Below are 19,655 nucleotides of genomic sequence, written 5' to 3'. Positions count from 1 at the left end.
ATAGCGCTGAGAACCCCTAAAACAGGTGTTATTATTACAGTTTTTAAACCTCTTGATTGTATTAAAGAAAAGCAGATATTCCAACTGTGAGGAAGCTTGCATATACTGAAGATATGAATATATACTAATCGTATGGCATCTTATCTTAGGTCTACTGGTGCTGGACGGCACGGTACTCAAGAAAATGTAATCAACTGCATAAATATTCTCCGTTACCTGATTATTTGCCTTTCATTGGTTGCCGCTCAGTGCCATTTATCCGCCATGGCTCTCATCGGGGCAGACTATCATAGTGATCGGCCAAATGAAGCATTTGGCTATTGAATTTGATAGGAAATGATCATTTGTGATTTTTTAGGTGTTTTCACAGCAGATGCAGGTCGTCAAACTAGTGTTCAATCCCGAGTAGCGAAAATGCCACTCAAGTAACACTGAGATTTGTTAAGATGTGAGTTTCCGTCCTCCAAACTGCTGTTTCCGTACAGCCGTACAGCATTTCTGGGACCATCAACAACAACCACCACCTCTAATCTAAAGAATTCCTGAGCATGGTGTCATTCTAAACTATTGCTCCATACATGTTACATGTGTACAAAAGGAAGTTGAGGTACGCACCACTCCAAAGTCCAGGTTCTGTTCGATCCACTCCTGGCCGTCCTTGAACTCCTCGTGCAGACCCATGATGTAGAGGGTGTCTAAGGCATCCACGATGGTCGCCCCCAGTTGGGAATTGCCTGCACAAGACACACGGTAAAACGAATAGAAAAAGTGAGATTCAATTGTCTGGTCACGCATTAACTAATTTGCTTCATATAAAACCTTGCACCACAGGGAATTACGAGTGGAAAACTAATCACAAAACACAATGGGCCTAATTCGTGAAGGAGAAACTAAGACATCTGTTGCATTTAAAAATAAGAAAAGCCAATACCTCTCTTGGTGTAAACCTTATCTGGAAGTTCAAGAGACAGTGATTTATATTGTTACATGCAGCTATTGCTAGGTTGCCCTTGAGCAAAGCATCCCCAACTTCACTGGGGATGTTCAGTGCCCTCCAGGCGTTGGAATCAAGGTTAAAATTAAAATTTGAACAGCCCTTACATGATGTACAGGAAGACCTCTAACAAACGGTGACCAGTGGGAATTCCGACATTATTATGCCTTAGCTAATCTGCATGTCCAGAATTACAGCAGTCTGCAGCTGACACAATCAGGTTTTGCAAAATAGATAAGAAATCAAGCTATTTAATGCAGAGATAAAATACCAAAGGTCAGATCATCATACAATTTGTATTTGCCGCATTCACTTGAGAGTCATGGTTTGGATATCATGGACATTACGGCTAAAAACTGTTTTAATAACTTGGATTTTCACTCTTAATACAGTTCATCATTGTACTATTACTACAGCTGAGATCAGCAACTCTGACTCTAGCTTTGGGACTGTTATCTCCTCATAATGCACATACATTTATGTTATGCATTTTGAAATTACTTTTAATGTATAATCACAATCTCTTCCCCTATAGGATAGGGGATTTGAGCCTAATAATTACATAACAGGGAACACACAACACAGTCTTTGTCCTTTAGCCTGGGCAATTTTTTAAAAATCCATTTTGTTTTCTACTTCCCTTTAAGTGTGGTGATGCCCAATAGCTGGATAAGTGAATATGAATATTTTCATCTTGCTGCTTTAAAAAAGTTTATTAAATGTATCACTTACACGGTCTTAATTTTACTCTATTTACAACGCACATGGGCATTTATTAGGGCTGGGCAATATATCGATATTATATCGATACATGAGGCTAGATATCGTCTTCAATTTTGGATATTGTAATATCCTGATATGTGTTGTGTAAGTGATGTAATTTTCTGAACACACCAGACTGGTCTAGCTGTTCTATTACTTGCCTTTACCCACATAGTTATTATATCAAATGACGGATGATTATTTATCAAAAATTTCATTGTGTGCATATTTTGTGAAAGCACCAATTGTCAACCCTGCAATATTGCCACAATATTGATAAATATTACAAAATTAGTGCTGTCAAACGATAAAATATTTAATCGCAATTAATCGCATTAATGTCATAGTTAACTCACAATTAAATCGCACATTTTTATATATTTTAAACGTCCTTTGATTTCTTTTTGTCCCATTATTTTTTTTCTCATTTATCAACATGATACGATACTTTTAAAACGGTGCATGAACCGAAAGATACAAAATACAAAAATATCGGGATATTTGATTTTGTCCATATCGCCCAGCTCTAGCATTTATCATTTATTATGTAGACATAAAATTGTTAAATTGATTACTCTATGTTAATGTACCTGCCTATACATAAAACAAAACAACTCCATATCTTAAAGCACGAAGGAGGAGTTTAATCTCCTCATTAATATGTGAAAACAATGCAGCAAGGTATTCCAAGATCTCACCAGATCATCTTGATGCCCCTCTACTACTGCTCATGGTGTCTGGTTCAGTACAATACACGTACATTAACAGCAGGTATCACAGGTAAAAGTCAGTGGCACTGCCCTTTAACTCCTTCCTCATTTCATATCAGCTACAGCGTGTGCTGCTGGTATTCCTGAGCCTCCCCTCCAACCCTTCTTATCTACGACTCCATTCAAAAAGAGCGTCTGGCTTCATGCAGGAGCTGCAGCGTTATTATCATTATAGACAGGACCTCTAAATCACTCTAAAAATACACTGCGGCCGGGCAGGCAGGGCTGATAGCAAGATGCCCTGGCCGCCTGCCGGATCTTGACAGATTGGTCCGACTGTTTGTGGAGCGGAGTCCCCCTCTGCTGTTACACACAACCCCCCCATCTCCCTCCCTTCTGCCACTTTCATCACCTGCAGGTACGCTGTAGGCAGAGGAGGCAATGTGACACCATCGGAGGCAAAGATAGAGGCCTGTCAACGTTCTTGGGTTGGAGAATATTCGATTGACGTCAAGGTTTTGTGTTAACGGCTCCTGAATGCAGTGCTTCCTGTGTGTTCACAACAATGATGCACCAAAAAAAGGAAATGTGATATTGACGTTGTTTAATAAGCCATGTTTTTCCTTCTAAAATACCACTATTAGTGCATTCCAGCCAACAAAACTGACACTATAAACAACAAAACTGGACAGAACCTAGTCCTGTTGTCTCTCGTTACGGCTGAAGAGTGTATACAAATACAGTATTATCCCAGGATGTCAATTTTACATACACGTTGTTGGTTGAGGTTTACCGTCAAAACATTTTTTTATTTTAAATAATTCAACTAACAGGTCTCCAACACACTTAACAATAGGACAGAATAGGAGTGCGACAAAACATCGATACGGCGATATATTGTTGTCCTCCTTCGTGCGATACGATAGTCGGTTGCAAAATATCAATATTTTAATTAATATCACGAGTTAACAAGTTAACTCCCAGCATCGTTACTTCATGGCTTCTCAAGGTGGCGCTCAACACACTGAACATAAATTAACTCGCCGAAGAGGAAGAGGTTTTCAACGGAATGGCGGAGAGCCGTTTGAGGAAAATAACAAATGCCCCAGCCACGTTTAAGTCCAAAGTCTGGACCCATTATAATTGCTCTATAGTTCTATAATTTTAATTTATTGTGATTCCCACCCCTAGTACAGAAAACGTAATCATTTAAAAGTCACCATCTGATACCATTTTATTTAAATTTTTTTTAATTACATCAACAGATACTGAAAGAAGGCTCAGCGGACTGTAAATGTGAAAATAGTGCATTTGTGTTTGTCTGTTGTTCAGCCTACTTTTAATACTTCTATTCATCTGTAACAACTCATCCACTGGCACCTGGTTCTCATTTATTTATCACCGTCCCCAGTTTGTAAGTTCAGCTGCAACTTCAAAGGGAAAAAAAAAAACATCTTCATTTAAAGTTTACTTGAGTTTCTCTCTACTCTGATGTGGGGTTTGTTTTCCCAACCTTGAGAAGTTCAGCTCACTTTCATGTCTGGATATAACCGAGATCACACCTGAACAGTCTCTCCTCCGCTCCAACACACCCTCCATCTTTTCATCCACCCCTCCTCCTTCTACATAACCATGTGTTAGTTCTCATTTATCACTGTCTTGCTGGGGCTTTTCCTAATCTTTCTGCGATTCTGAAATTGCAGGAACTTGCAAAAATTGCGGTTTAACGAAAAAGAGAAAAAAAAGTGATTCTCCAACACCCTGCTTTTTCGATGATGTTCGCGTAATTCCGTCACTTCATAACGTTCCCATGGCAACAGGGTAAAATGGCTGCTCTTGTGTGAAGTTAACGCAACTTTTTTCAACTTTCTGCTAAGATATGTGACTTTTTTTTGCAACGAAAATGCGGGGATTATGAAATCATGCAAGCCCCGCATATTTTGCGCGGAAATCGGCAATTTATGCGGCGGAAGTGCGCCCTATTTGAAAAAATGCGCCCCCCGCATAAGTATGCAGACTTTGGCTGATGATGCATTGAATTATGCGATTGCATTTTTCTGGAGGGACTGCTTTCACCCTTCTGAAGGTGCGGTTTTCTGTTGCTGAGCATTCACCGCCTGCTATAACTCTCTAACCTGACTCCGCCAGATGGATTGCTTCGCATTTGCTCGGCATATCCATCTGGGAACTTTCCGTTGTAGAACTTTTGGGAAGGGGTGAAAATACTGGTTAGCTGATTGGATGAACCAACTGTCTATCACCTATGTTGATGATAGACAGGCCAAATCAACCAATCAGATCCACGAAGCGTATGAAAATACAACCACAAGCCCGCCCCTGCTGCTGCAGGCAAAGCATAGCTCGTTAGCTCAGCATGCAAGCAACATGTCGGTAAAGGAGATTTGCCGTTTGTGTAACGAGAATTTAGGAATAAAAGGCACCATTTCAGGTTCCCGGACCATATTCCAAAAGAAGGATCTAAGAGAAAAAAAGCATTAGCGAGCGGCTAACAGAATTAGGGCCGCTGTCTGAAAATACTGGTTAGCTGATTGGATAAACCATCTGTCTATCACCACCTAACCCACCTCAAAACCAACGCTGATTGTCCCGGTCGTTTGGCTAACGGCTCCAAATTTTCACTGTTCCATTATTAATTTGACTATTATTGCCACTGTTCATCATATCCCCAACCGGCCCGTCAGACACCGCCTACCAAGAGCCTGGGTCTGTCCGAGGTTTCTTCCCAAGAGGCAGTTTTTCCTCGCCACTGTCGCAGTGCTTGCTCTTGAGGGAATTACTGTAATTGTTGGAATTGTTGGGGCTTTGTAAATTATAGAGTGTGGTCTAGACCTACTCTATCTGTAAAGTGTCTCGAGATAACTCTTGTTATGATTTGATACTATAAATAAAATTGAATTGAATTGATCTGCGAGTGGAAAACTGGAGCTCGCGAGATCAGGACGGTCTCACGAGGCTAATAACTCTCCCGTTTCCCCCGTTAATCTGGCTCGACCGTGCCTTTACCTGTCTTTAGTCCTCATCTCTGGGCTCGTATTGTTTCACTGTCTTTGTAAACGAAAAACAACACTGTCTGTTGCTGTCATTCACCACCATCCTCCCTGCATCTGAGTGCTGTGCAGCCCTTTCATACAACGCCAACTGCATCAATCGAAGCACTTCCAAAAAGGGTTGCTTTAGGGTTGCCAAACATTGCTTATCTGAAACAAATTGGCCAAGTTTATTCATGTGGGGGAATTATCGCCACTGTCTCGTGCACGCATGCACGCACGCACGCACGCACGCACGCCAGAAAGCTCTCATCAAACTCTCTTCCTCTCTTAACATACACATTTGCTCCTTTTCCACTGATTGAATTCACACTGAACACCTTTCTGCCTTAACTAAACTCTCTCACCCTCTCAGTCTTCCTCTCTCTCTCCAACTCTCTCTCTCTCCCACTCCTCTCCCTCTCTCTCTCTCTCTCCCTCTCTCTCTCTCCCTCCTTCTCCCTCCCACGCTCCCTTTGCCAGTTTCATTAGACGACAGGTTTTCAGTGCTCTCCGGGTATGAATTCACATGAGGCAGAAAAATGTGATGTCATTATTCAGTCTCCATTCTTTGGGTCTTGTAAACTGTCGGCTCTGGAAGAGTGAAAAATGATGGAGAGCTCAGGTGTGTGTGTGTGTGTGTGTGTGTGTGTGTGTGTGTGTGTATGAGAGTGGGTTACTCAGCAGGATTCAGAAGCCCGGCTGGAAGAGAACGTTTTTCTTGAGAAAAGCACAGAGTTGGACAGAGTTGTTGCATTTCTACGACTCCCTCTCTCGTATTTCCTGTATACCTTTCTAGCAGCCTCTCTGATTTTGCTTTGGTCCTCCTCCTCTATCCCATTCAGTCTAAATCTGTTGAGCCTCTTCTGATGCTGCCCTCTACACAACCTTCTGCACTGACCTCTCTACATTTGCTCCCCTTCCTTCTGCCTACTGTATATTATGTAACATACAACACAACTATAACTGTAGAGCACTATTTTCTTTATGTCTCGCTTAGTTGAGAATTACGTAATACTCCACAAAATATAAAAAAAAAATATGTTGGACAAACTATGATAAGACTGATATAACACTGACATTGTTTAAGGTATCTGTAAGAAAACAATTAGTTGGAATACCATCCGTTCTCCGATATTAAACAACTTTGCTCTCAAAATCACAAAGATGAATTATCATTATTCATAATCATGGATAGAATTTTCATCTAGAATATTACCATGCTCTTTTATAATCAGCCCCAACCTTTTAGCCTCTGTTCCACCATGTTAACCCGTGTCAGATTAAAGAGGAGTAACACTTGCTGTCACAGCCTGCTGCACAGTTTTTACAAAACAGGCTTCAACCCCATCTCCTCCCCCTCTGTTGCTCCGGGTCCACTGTGGCATTTCAGCTGGTTTCGTAATGAGCCCAGCAGCGATAAACAAAGTCAACCCCGGGTCAGATCAGACTAGTCCGGCTGGCAGTGGACAACTGGTTACCAACTTATTTGGCACCAGACCCGAAACATCTGCTGTGTTCTCCGTTTTCTGCCTCGGAGGGGTTACTGGTCAGTCTGGGCCTTCCACTCAACATGAGCTCCCCAACTAAACCCCGACCCGAATGCCCATGTGCAGGCCCTGGGCCAAAGCGCCTCAGTCTGTACTGGTTTTACTGTCGAGTCATTTGACGGCCTTCACTTGTCTGTACAAAGGAAAGGATAAAAAAACGTTTCAACAAACTGTGTGTAGCTTGTGTTAATTCTATGTGTAAAGAATATAATATATACATAAATAGGAGGAGTTTGAGCATCAAAGGATCATCTCAAATTTCAGAGCCACATTTGGTAGGACTACATTATATACAATATGTCCAACTGAATGCCAGGGCTACAGGCCAAGCTGGGATTAGACTGACTCACATGGCACAAATTCACAGGCTGTATGGACTGTGGGTAAATCCCTATAACACTCATACAATATTTCTACAGGGATGCATACAGTGCATCTTCCATGGTAATATAGTTCACTGTAGAGTCTACCTTGAATATATAGTTGTGATAAACCTGGTGACACGGTTATCCTCTGGGTTATTGCCTAGTTTATTGGACAGAACAGCTGCTCAAATGGAGAGTCAAGGAGTGCATGATTTCAGCTTCTACACTATTTTCTTGGCACTTAAAAGCCGAAATACACCAAAATCACCAAAATAAATAAAAGAATATCCAACAAAAACACATTTTGCAAATTTGATTCCAGATACATTTTAGTTATCACTTAAACTGATGGCAAACCAGAGAAAAAGACTGACCAGCTAAACAAATGTCACTAAGGAAAATGAGGCACCTTTGAGCAAGGCCTATGATGATATTATTCAACATCTTTCACCCTGAGTATTTTTTGTTTTGGTCCTTGCACTGTTCTATGCGAAAACATCTAAAAAGCACTTTAAAAAATGTTCACTATAAGTGTGAAACATTACTGTAGATGGGAGATTTTAACGAGGTACAGTTGCACTGCCATCAACTGAAAATCATGTATTACTTCAATGCAACAATCTCCTACAATGACACAGTGAAAGCAGCATAATACTTTCTATTATGCACATCATCTCTTTACCCCTTCACGGAAAAAAAGTCCCACAAAAGCCATCTAAATTAACCGTCTGCCCAATTGTGACAGAATGTGTGGGCTTTGAGCTGGTAACTGGGAAAGTAATTGGCCTTGCGGTTTCCTTTTGTGCCCTGTGTTACTGCGATAGTCTTTGAAATGTCCAAATTGTGCTCCGCTCACATGTATCAGGTCTGCTTAGATTAAAATATCTAGTGCGAGTTGTCAAAAGTAGATCTATGTAGCTGACAGATTAATAGAAAGAGTAGCTTGATCAAAGTCATTTTGGAGAAACAGTGAGGGTTGGTCAAGATGCGAGTGCTGGAGGAGAGGAGATTAGCTTGAATGAAAAAAAAAAGGTTAGCAAATCCAACAGTATAATACGCAAGGTCGGCTGACTGATTACATCAATTCAGAGTCCAACACAAAATGTTAAAGATCAAACTGCAAAATGTCTCACTGTTGTAGTCTACCAATGTATGGATAGATTGATTAAGGTGTTTTTCTTTTCTTCATCCCAACTTACTCCCGTCTAATGTTCTATATGCTAATTCTCACTTTAACTCGCCTATTGTTCTCTTCATGATGATGGGATTCCTTTCTCTCACTCTCAAGTTTCTGGCTTTCTGTGTTCTCTCTCTCTCTCTCTCTCTCTCTCTCTCTCTCTCTCTCTCTCTCTCTCTCTCTCTCTCTCTCTCTCTCTCTCTCTCTCTCTCTCTCTCTCTCTCTCTCTCTCTCTCTCTCTCTCTCTCTCTCTCTCTCCTTTGTTCCTTCTGATTCTCACAATCTGGTTTGTGTCACCATCTCCTCGGTTATCTTATATAAGCACAGTCTGATTTTAAACCACAATGATAAAAAAAAAAACATGTTTACATATTGGCAACAAATAAATGTACAACACATTTGATTGAAAACTGTAATAACACTAACAGATGGGTTACTTTATGACATAACAGTGGAACGGTTCTAAAAGAAGACAGAATAAAGCCCACTAAATGACTTCTGTCTGTCCACGCCAGACAGATGCTGCCATCTACTGATAAAGGACAATGTAGGGGAAATGTTGCCCTTAAAATTATTAAAAAAAAATATACTGTGTAAAAAGTAACTCAAACAGAAACGTACCCGGAACGTACTATGATAACACCGCACGTATGTAACATATTTAGAAACAATAAGGAGGACCAGCCAGGTGAACGAGGGAACTCCTTTTTCGCAGCTTTCCACTGCCGAGAAGCAGGCTAGTTATATCAATTTTAATAGAAACCCTAATAGCCTCAGAGTAATGTAGAGCTGCATTGTGGGTAATGGCTCCAAATTGACTCATCCAAATTCAGTGGCACTACTTTGCAGACTGCTGCTTTTATCATCATCTGGTCACACAGACGCTGAACAATAATATAAACAAAAGTAAAGCCTGTGGGGTATGAACTTACAAGGTAATGTTTTTTATAAAACTTGCCCCTTTTTCTACTCTGTTTGAAGAGCTAATGCACATTCCTGCTGGACTCAGCAGCAAGCAAATCCTCCTGTTTCTTCCTGTCCAATTTGGCCCTGTTGAAAGTTTAATCTGAAAGGAAAGAGGGGAGTAAGGGAGGGCCAAGTCGAAGAGTTCTGAAGGAAATTTTGACGTCTTGTTGGGACCAGAATTCAATTCTCTCTGTAGTTTTTTTTGCACTGCAAATATGCCAACCAATATCTGCAGAGCTAGAAATAATGTAGGAGTCTTAGCCATCCCAATTGGAGCTATACCAATTACAGTTAACAGGAGCAGATCAGAACCATCTGAGCCCAGTTGAGGGGCTCAGATGGTTCTGATGGCATGAAAAATACCCTAAAAAGGGAAAAATTGTCCAAGACACACAGTCGTGTACGTTTTAGAACATATGGGTCTAACTTGTCTCTTGGCATTTTAGGATTGTCTATGTGTTGAGACTTTAATTGTGACAAGCAATACATGATGAATCCTGGCTAGCAAGTTTTGATTGATAGTTTACTGGATACTGAAAAAGGAGTTTACCATGAATTGACTGCTCTATGCTATTTTACCATACTAGGATACATCTATCCAGCTGTACCCTGCAATACAGGAACAATGCTGCTCCACTCTACATGGACCATCAACTTGGGACGATATTGAATTTTTACAGGGTACAGGTTTTTTTTTAGTTATATTTCAATTCAATTTTATTTATAGTATCAAATCATAACAGAGTTATCTCGAGACACTTTACAAATAGAGTAGGTCTAGACCACACTCTATAAATTCCAAAACCCAAAATTACAGTACTTCCCTCAAGAGCAAGCATTAGCAGTGGCTATTGCGACAGTGGCAAGGAAAAACTGTCTGACAAATGGATATGTAGGATCATTTTCAGGGTTTTCAGGATTTCAGGGTTTCTCAAGGAGTTAATGTTAATAAGCTAGCTAGATACAATAGATAATATCTGCAAAAACATGCCAATTGCCTCAGAGGGCTTCACAATCTGTACAATAGTATCTTTCCTTGACCCTTGATTTGGATTTAGATTTTTACAAGAAAAAAGGGAAAAACTTCAGGAAAAGCAACAGAAGAGTGATCCCTCTTCAAACAGTAATGCAATAATGCAATGTAAATATGAGTTGGCTGCTTTTGTCTAGTTTTGCCTGAAATCAAGGACCCATTTTTTTTCAAAAGTCAACCCCAAATTTCAGCTGGCAAAACTGCCACCATTATCAATCAACTCAATGTGTGCAGTCCTACATTAGAAAGTTTGGCCACCATGGCAACAGTAAGGTTCAATTTAATACCAGCCTTGTCTCATACAGAAAGCAGCTCTGGGCCATCAGGCAGTCATTTTTAAGTGATCATCAGTGAACCCCCGCCACCCCCACCAATGTGTGGTCCTTTCAAGCGTGTCATTGTTTTCAGTTGAGCAGCATGTCGCTTTGTATCTCATCCAACAAGGGAAATCATTGCATTCATTAAGTAGATATGAAACAGCGAAACAAAATTTTGCCATTAGTTGCGAAAACTTACATTTGTATAATGAGAGATTTTAATCAGACGGTGACGGGAGAGCTGTGACTATGAGCTTATGAACTTGAAAGAGATTAGGAAAATGTTCTTGGGGTGGAGTTAAGCTTCAACCACCTACCGTACGGGGATGTTGGAAAACTTAGATCGATCAGATGGTAGAGTTTGGTACAACCTACCGTTTCTTAACTAGCAGTATACAAATCCACTCATAACAAATACAAAAACAAACTGTCAACTTGCTACCGATCCAGTGGCATCCAAATAAACTAAAACTTCTACGTCAGGTGACATAGCCACAGTAGATCCGCTCAATTTTGTTTTTCCACTGCTTCCTTTGATGGTTTTTGTCAGAAGGGACGACGGATGTCACGATACCAAAAATCTAGTATTCAATACCGATACCAACAAAAGTACACAATACTCGATACTAAAGTCGATACAACGGTGTGTGTAAAAGCATACTAGGGGTGTACGATTCAGAAAATGTCACAATTCGATTGGATTCTGATTTTTAGGCTCCCGATTTGATTCAATATCGATTTTCAATTCAAAAACAGTTCTCGATTCAAAAAACGATTCACAGCATATAAATGTAGTTACTTTTCCCATTTGATTGCAGTAAACATACAATTTAAAAGAAAAGAAACAACAAATTAAATGTAGTTGGATATTACTCTTCATACAATAATAAAAACTTTTGCAACTAAAAACTGCAAAAGTGCCAAGCTTTGGCCAGCTTTTAAATACATTAAATTCAAGTACAAAACTGTTAAATAAAAAGAGCTTTTACATTTAGCTTTTAAGTGCTGTCCTCAGATAAAAAAAATAAAAATACTGCTAAATGTGGTTTAAGGAGTACTTCAGCTACCAGTTTGAGTGCTGTAATGTGAACTCGACTGGGCACATTGAACTTCTTCTATGTCGTGGAGTAACTGTGTCTACAATGGAGCAATCACGGACAAAGTCAGTGTGCTATCCTCACACATGATGTTGGTTGCCTCTTTTATTGGTTTCAGGGTCACAGCCTTTTCTTTTGGCACTGTCGACATCCGCTTCACTCAGGGTACAGACATCTGTTCCACTTTTTCTCACCTCGGGAGAGACAAGCGCAGCGCAAATGGCTGGTTGTTGCTCGAGGAATCTTTCAATCATATCGAAGGCACTATTCTAGCAGCCACGTCGTCTGCTCAAGGACATTACTTACTTACGCTGGTGCTGCGGTGAAAAAAAAATCCAGTGGTTCTCCTAATCCTCCCCAGCAAACGTGACACAGTCGGCAGTTTCAGAGCTCTCGGAGCGGCGAGGTTAATTGTGTGTGCGAAACACTTAACGTGCTTGAAGTTGCCTAACTGCCTAGCAGCTACCATGTTGGCAGCATTATCTGTAACGATTACTAGGCCGGAGGTTGTGAGATGCCATTCCTGAGCAACAGTCTGAAACAAGTTTGTGGTGTTTGCAAAATACTTAACTTTCGCTTTGCAACGCCTGCATATAGCATGATTCCTATCAAGTTCCGTCTTCTGCTCGAGGTTATAAAAGCCGAAATGTGCCCAAACTCTCTCCTTCAATGACGATGGAGCAGGTTGAATAGTTCTGTGAGGTTTGCGCCGACTAAACTACTTCCACTGCACTCGTCCTCCTTTTGATTATGACAAGAGTGCCCAGGCGTCGGTGTGAATTCGACGCAGCGGCATCTATTTCAGGACAATAGCGTCAAAACGAAAAAAATAAAATAAATATTCAAATAGATTTTTTTGCACACCCCTACAGCGTATGGTACCGTCTTTCATGAGTTCACCTGGAGCTCCTGGACAGCAAGCATGTAGTTACGTCTGTTTCTTTCTGCCGTTGTCATTTTTCATAAAGAACCGGGCTGGTTAAAGTTAACTGATGTTACAGAGGTCCGTTAAAACAAGCGCTATCAGAGCACACGTTAGGTTGTGATAGACAACGGCAGAGAGCAACAGGCTCACTTGCTGTTTGGGCGTTCCAGGTGAAGTCGTGAAAGCTGCCGCCGTAGATGTACGGTAAAGCCAGAAGCTGAATGCGGTCAAGCCGCACAGGGAGATGAGGGGCTATTCGCAGTTTTTCCCATGCTGGTCGGTGTTCTTCTTCAGCATTTTTGCAGCGATCCAGAACATTTTTAACGGGGGCGTATATACTGTCCCCGTCAGGTCCGGAAGGATTGCATCCCCTGGTACCTGGAAAAATGAGTACCGGCACGTTTTCAGAATTTTGGTACCAAGTTGGTGACATCCCTACAAGGGACAACGACAACAGTGGCACTAACCTGTGTATTTAGGACATTAAAGCTTTCCTCCTAATATACAAACTATGTTGTATGATATGTTTTTGTCAAATCCCATTTGTCTAAAAAGAAAATGTATAAGCTTTAGTCCTTACTTGAATTAACCGGGATAAAAAAAACTTGTACAAGTAAAGCACTTTGGATAAAAGCATCCCGTCGACAGCATGCAGTATTCATAAAAGCCAAGATAATCAGGAGTCTAGGATTACTGTCTGCAGGTTATTTAATATCTTGCCTTGCAATCCATCCATCCTGGCAGTGCACACAGCAAACACTTTATTTCAATATGGACTAATATACTTGAGCTTGAGACAATTGGGACAGCTATGCTTTTAACATTTTTACTGCACTGCTGGTTTGCAAAAAAGAAGATCAACACCTCAGTGTTTCTGCAGACCCTATATCTTTTATACGTTTTCTCCATCCTTCTCCAACATAATAACTGCATTTAGTGAGACTAATTGACTCTTACCATCCAACACACTCAGCCTTTGGCGTCATGTTTATTCACTTTCCTTCAGAATAGCGTCTGAATGCTTAGGTCTGATTAATACCGACTTTGCAGAACTTCAGAAGGGGGATTACAAACCAACGACGCACAATAAGAAAAGCACCACGACCCAACTAAGGCCACAGAAATCGCAAAGACATGACATGGATTTCATGTTCTGCACATGCCATTGGGAGGTTGTCCAGCTGAGCAGCAGAGAAGATGCTTTCAATACTCATTCTGCAACATGGCATCATGACTTTGCGTAAACATACACGCCACTTTCCTAAAGCCAAATGGCGTGTTATCTGTACGCATTTTGAGCTATCCACGTGTATGTCTAGGCTGTATACAGCGGATGTAAACTTACACACCACGTGGCGTTGCCACGTTGCGTGTTATGGCGAGAACGTTCTGTACTATCGCGAGAACGTCACACACGTGTAAAAAAAAAAAAGGTTGGGTTTAGGAACTTACGTCCTTTCATACTACTCTCTACGCCGAAAATTCACACGTAATGTAGGTGAATGGCGGCCGAACGGCATTGATAAACACTAAAAAGCTTTTATGTGTCTTGATAACACCCCAAAATGGAGTACGAATTGGCGTGACATGCATACGCCACTTAATGAGATCAGTGGCATTCTGTGCTAAATGAACCAAAATGAAACGGTCTACCATCCAGTGGACAGAAGACAGAATATCACTAACTTAGCTGTTTTGCAGTAGAATAACTGATTTGGCCATGTATAGGGTATTGCAATTGTATTGTTTTTTTTTTTTACTTATTATGCGCAGGTGTACCAGTGTATTCCATTGGTCAGTTCACATTGTAAATACATGGTGGCATAAGACCATATAAAATGTCTTTTTATGGCACCAAATTTGGACCCTGATGATTCTGGATTGCCTGACTCTGTAGCTACAAATGAATATGTTATTTAGGTTTCATTGGTCTTCACACCCCTGGGTGCATTCCTATGGTGCCCGTACGCAACCCTTTTCCAGGATGTCATGCACCGTTTCGCCCTGGGAACCATTCACATGAAGACATGACCTAGATGCTGGAGTAAAAAAAAAAAAAAAAAAAAAAGTAAAGCTACATGGCTGTGAGCAAGAGTGGACTTCTGACTTCATGGTTACCACGGTATCCACATGTACCCTGCAGAGATATTGCAAACAGGAACAAATATCCAGCTCTACAGAAGATTACACTCCTCAGTGTCTATTGATTAGAAAAGCTGGGGAATCAAAGCAGTATTCGATCTGGTATTGTGGTTTTATAGGTTTCTGGATGAGGCATTAGGCCCAACAGAATCTATATTAAGCTGCCTCCCTTCAACTCCAGAACAACTGGTTTTGGAGATGATCAGAGAGGTAAATTCTCGCTCCAAAACATGAAAACAGTATTCCCACTTTGATCCAACATGGCGACTTTAAGGGTTTTGCTGCGATTTAAAGACGTGTCCCAGAAGTGAGTGAAGAAGCTAAAAATACACACATTCAAGGTGAAAACAGAGAGAGAACATTTAAATTACATATTAGCATTTCAAGTTTACAAAGCAGTGACACGGTTTTTCCTCACCTTACAAAAGCATGTGTACGTTACTTGAAACTGAGTGCAAGCTGACAGTAGGGTTGGGTACCTTTCGCATCTGAACCAATATCAGTACAGATTACCAGTACCTGAAATTTGGTTCCCGGTACCCAACTTTACTTTCCCTCTGTAATTACAAAAGAAATATTTCAGTTGTAAAAATAATTCCAAACCTATTTATCCTATTTACTTAGAACATTATACATACATTATTTATTCAGATTTTACACTGACAGAAATTAAATAAAAATAAAACCCCTCCCTCTCTCCTCCCAAACCCATCCCTACAACCTATTAAATTGAATAATTATTCAACTTTTATTATTGTATTTGTATATTATTCTGTTTTATTTTCATCATGACAGTTTTTAATTGCTCTGTAATGTTTCATGTAAAGCACTTTGAGTTGCTTTGTTGCTGAAAGGTGCTGTAGAAATAAAGTTGCCTTGCCTTCAAACCACAGCCTGTCAGTCAGTCCCGAGGGCACAGATACCACCGTTGTGCCTGCTTGTCTCACAGTAAGTGTAACGTCAACAGCACCGCGACTGCTTTCGGCTCACCATAATATCCTATCACAGTGAATGGTGTCTGCGTGAAGTTTTTAAAAACTGTAATCACACTTGAAACCGCTGACTCACTGTGACTTCAACAAAACTGCAGAGCCGACGTAGTTTGCTCTGTCCGCACCTCTGCGCGCGCACGTGGGTGCATCCGTGCATCGGAGCTCCGCTCTCTGTCAACATGCAGACAGGACAGATAAGCTTGCACCGTTTGATTTTTTACGTGAACCAATACTCGGTAATACAGACGTGATTCGGTTGGTACCGGTAAAAGTACAGGGTTCGGTACCCAACCCTAGCTGACAGATCGTCTCTATGGGCAACATAATACACAAACTCTGCGGACGGCCCGCACATTCTCACGCCAAGTTCATTTTTATACATCACACCATGTGCGTGAAAACCAGCGTACGCAAGCTTTTCATGCGTACGCAACGTTTATACAAGAGGCCCGTGGTGTCCAAATCTCAGCCCAGTTTCGCATCATCTCCATCGCCTCCTACCTAACGGGCCTCTATCAACTGCATGCCTGAGGCAGTCGGAGATATCATTTACTGTGAACATGTCCAACTGCCTGTGGGAGAAAGCCACGTGGCCGAGAAGTGAGAGATTCTCCACTTGAAAGTTTAAATTAAAATCATCCAACCGCAAGCTTTTGGGGAAACCAATAAAGAAGAAACATTCACTGGGCCGAGCGGGTAGGGCAGGCCTCCGACTCACCAGTGGATTCCCTCGTGTGCAGACAAGATTAAATCTACTAAAATGGCTCCAATAAGGCCACTAAAAGCCACAAATGAAGTCTATAGAGAGAAGCAACATAGGGAAACTGACAACACTCCAAATCCTCAATTATTGGCTGAAAAATATTTAAGCTGAACCTCAAGACACCCTCCAACCACCAAATAATAAATCGGAGACAAAACAGTTTTTCCTACTAAACAAGCTTCTCTCTTTCCCTTATATTGTTTGTTATATTTACATTTGGTTACAATTAGGGCTGCAAATAATGATGATTGTCATTACTGACAATTTTTGGTGATTAATCAATGAATCATTTAGTCCAAGCAAAGTATTCAACAATGATATACTGTAAAACAGAAAAGCAGCAAATCCTCACATTTGAGAATCCACAATGTTTGTTGCTCTACAAATTACTTAACATGATTTATTATCATTAAATACTCGTTGTCGAATACATTTTTGAGGCTCATTTAAAGAGAGACGTTTTTCATTGAACTTCAGGATATATCTAGAATCATTTCATCTCGCCTAAACTACTGTGACTCTTAAAATGGGAGCAACCTTGGGTTTGTAAGCTGAGAGACAGTGGTGTGGACTTACGCTCACACTGAAGTCCTGATCAATGTAAAGTGACCTGGATCCCCTGAGAGCATTTTCTGGCAAACACTGAGGAATGTGTTTAAAGATCAGAGCAAGGCGACATCAGCTGCCTGCGAAGGCCCGGCCTTTGCTTTGACTGATCCACAACTTCAGTAAGGGGTCAAATACCTTCAGGCTGAATCAATGGTGGCTGATGTTCCTCATGCAATTACCCATGGGTATTATTACATTGTGTGTGTGTGTGTGTGTGTGTGTGTGTGTGTGTGTGTGTGTGTGTGTGTGTGTGTGTGTGTGTCAGAAATATGAATAGAATTGTCCATCATCTGTCTGAATAGGCTAACCGCTAAGGACAGAGTTACTATGATCAAAGCCACAAGACACAAAAAGCATTAAGGCAACTGGCAGTGTGTGGCAGTCTGTGGTGATGGTTAGTTCAGTTCAGACATGTAGTTCGTGAGGGCTGCAACTACAACAGTCTATTTTCATTACGGATTAATCTGCTGCTTATTTTCTCCATTAACGGATTTGTTTAAAGTGACTTCTTACATTTGTGTCCAAATCCCAAAAACATTTAATTTACTATCATAGTGTATATGACAAAGGAAAGCTGCAAATCAATTTCATCTTTCGATCAATCATGCAGCTTATTTGTTTATACAGTAGAGACTGCAGTGACACAACAGCATGGTATATTCCACTTACAAATATATATGTTGAAGCACTTTCAAAAAGCTTAAGACACATTTTTGTAGATGCTATTTTCATGGTATGGTGGTGCTTTTATTTCTACTTTTACTAGAGTAATATTATTGGTGATGATGCAGGTAGAGAACAATATGTGAGAAGCATGTTGGGGTTCATGTACTGACATTTTGTCCCTTTGTTTCTGTTCTGAAAATATCATCCATTTCTTTGCCAATGACTCCACCTAATTGTGTGTGTGAGTGTGCACACGTGTTTGTGTGTGAGTTTAAGGTAGCTTGATGTGTTTGAACCGTGCTTTTCCTAACCCAGCTTGAACTGCATTTCCTTTACAAGGCCATGTGTTATCCTCGCTTGAACCGCTCACCCTCGAGACAAAGGCTGTGTTTGTATCTGTACTCCACTCAGAAGGAAGAAGAAAAAAAGAAAAAAAAAGACAAAACCAGGCCAGGCAGTGAACTCAAGGTTATCTGAGCCTGTTGCCACAATGAGAGCCCCAGTCCTCTGGTTACCATTCTGGCCTCTCTTCTCCTCTTTGGACAGATTATGGCTGAGCTGTAAGGCGTGGAGAGAGCACACACAGCTTCACCCTTTGGGTCTTTAACAACCTTACGGTAGGCATGTTTAATAGAGGCAAACTGCTGTATAGTATATGCAATGCTTGTGTACGGCAGGAACGACTGCTCACTTCTAGCCAGACGCAGGACAATACTGTAGCAGCAAAAGGAGATCTTTCCGCATTTCGCTTCAGTCCCATAGGTCCGTTTCAAACGGGCTTATTTGTCTTGGATTGACTTTACCATCAAGGTATATTGCAACAGGGTTCACTTTAAATGACAAAACATCAAAGTGATTTAAATCCACAATTCAGTCAATCAGCAATCCCTGTTCCCATCCAATCACTCAGCCTTTGTGCACGTGTGTGTCAATCGCTGCAAGCCGTCAATGCTTCTAATAGTTACAGCAACAAGAGTCTACTGCATCTCAAATACATTGCTTTCTCTTCCCTGGGCTACTCTCTCTCTTCCAAGACACACACACACACACAATCAATATAGCCGAATTCTGTAGCACAGGATACACCTCATCGGTAATAGAAGTGTGTTTTGTGCAGAGTGTGAGGCTTGATTCTTTGCTTTGTGTCTCGCTTGTGTTTTACTGGCCACCCTATGACTAATAACCTGCAAATAGACAGACTCAACCATAACAAGGAGGGAGGTGAAAGCACAAACACACACACACACACACACACACACACACACACACACACACACACACACACACACACACACACACACACACACACACACACACACACACAGACGTGCTGCAGTGCAGATGAACAGTCAGACACTCAAGAACACCAACAAATGGAAACACACACAAACAGCATCCATCTACCATTTAGCAGCAGCATAGAAAATAACAGAGGTGCCTGTGGCCAATTTGCCAGACGGAACATTTCAATTTGACACAAAAGCCTCATAAGCATGTATCCTCACACTCTCACACACACACACACTCTCACACACACACA

General features: G+C 41.1%; 1 protein-coding gene across 1 annotated transcript in view; it reads right to left on the bottom strand.

Annotated features, from left to right (window-relative positions):
* Positions 1–19,655, bottom strand: part of man1a2 (mannosidase, alpha, class 1A, member 2) — a 136,842-nt gene that overhangs the window by 68,221 nt on the left and 48,966 nt on the right. The window contains exon 4 of the mRNA XM_028591185.1: positions 616–734. Coding sequence (XP_028446986.1) covers positions 616–734 — 119 coding nt within the window. The remainder of the gene's footprint in view (positions 1–615; positions 735–19,655) is intronic.

This window comes from Perca flavescens, chromosome 11, assembly GCF_004354835.1.
Source record: "Perca flavescens isolate YP-PL-M2 chromosome 11, PFLA_1.0, whole genome shotgun sequence".
Taxonomy (NCBI): domain Eukaryota; kingdom Metazoa; phylum Chordata; class Actinopteri; order Perciformes; family Percidae; genus Perca; species Perca flavescens.
This window is presented reverse-complemented; position numbering and strand designations above follow the sequence as displayed.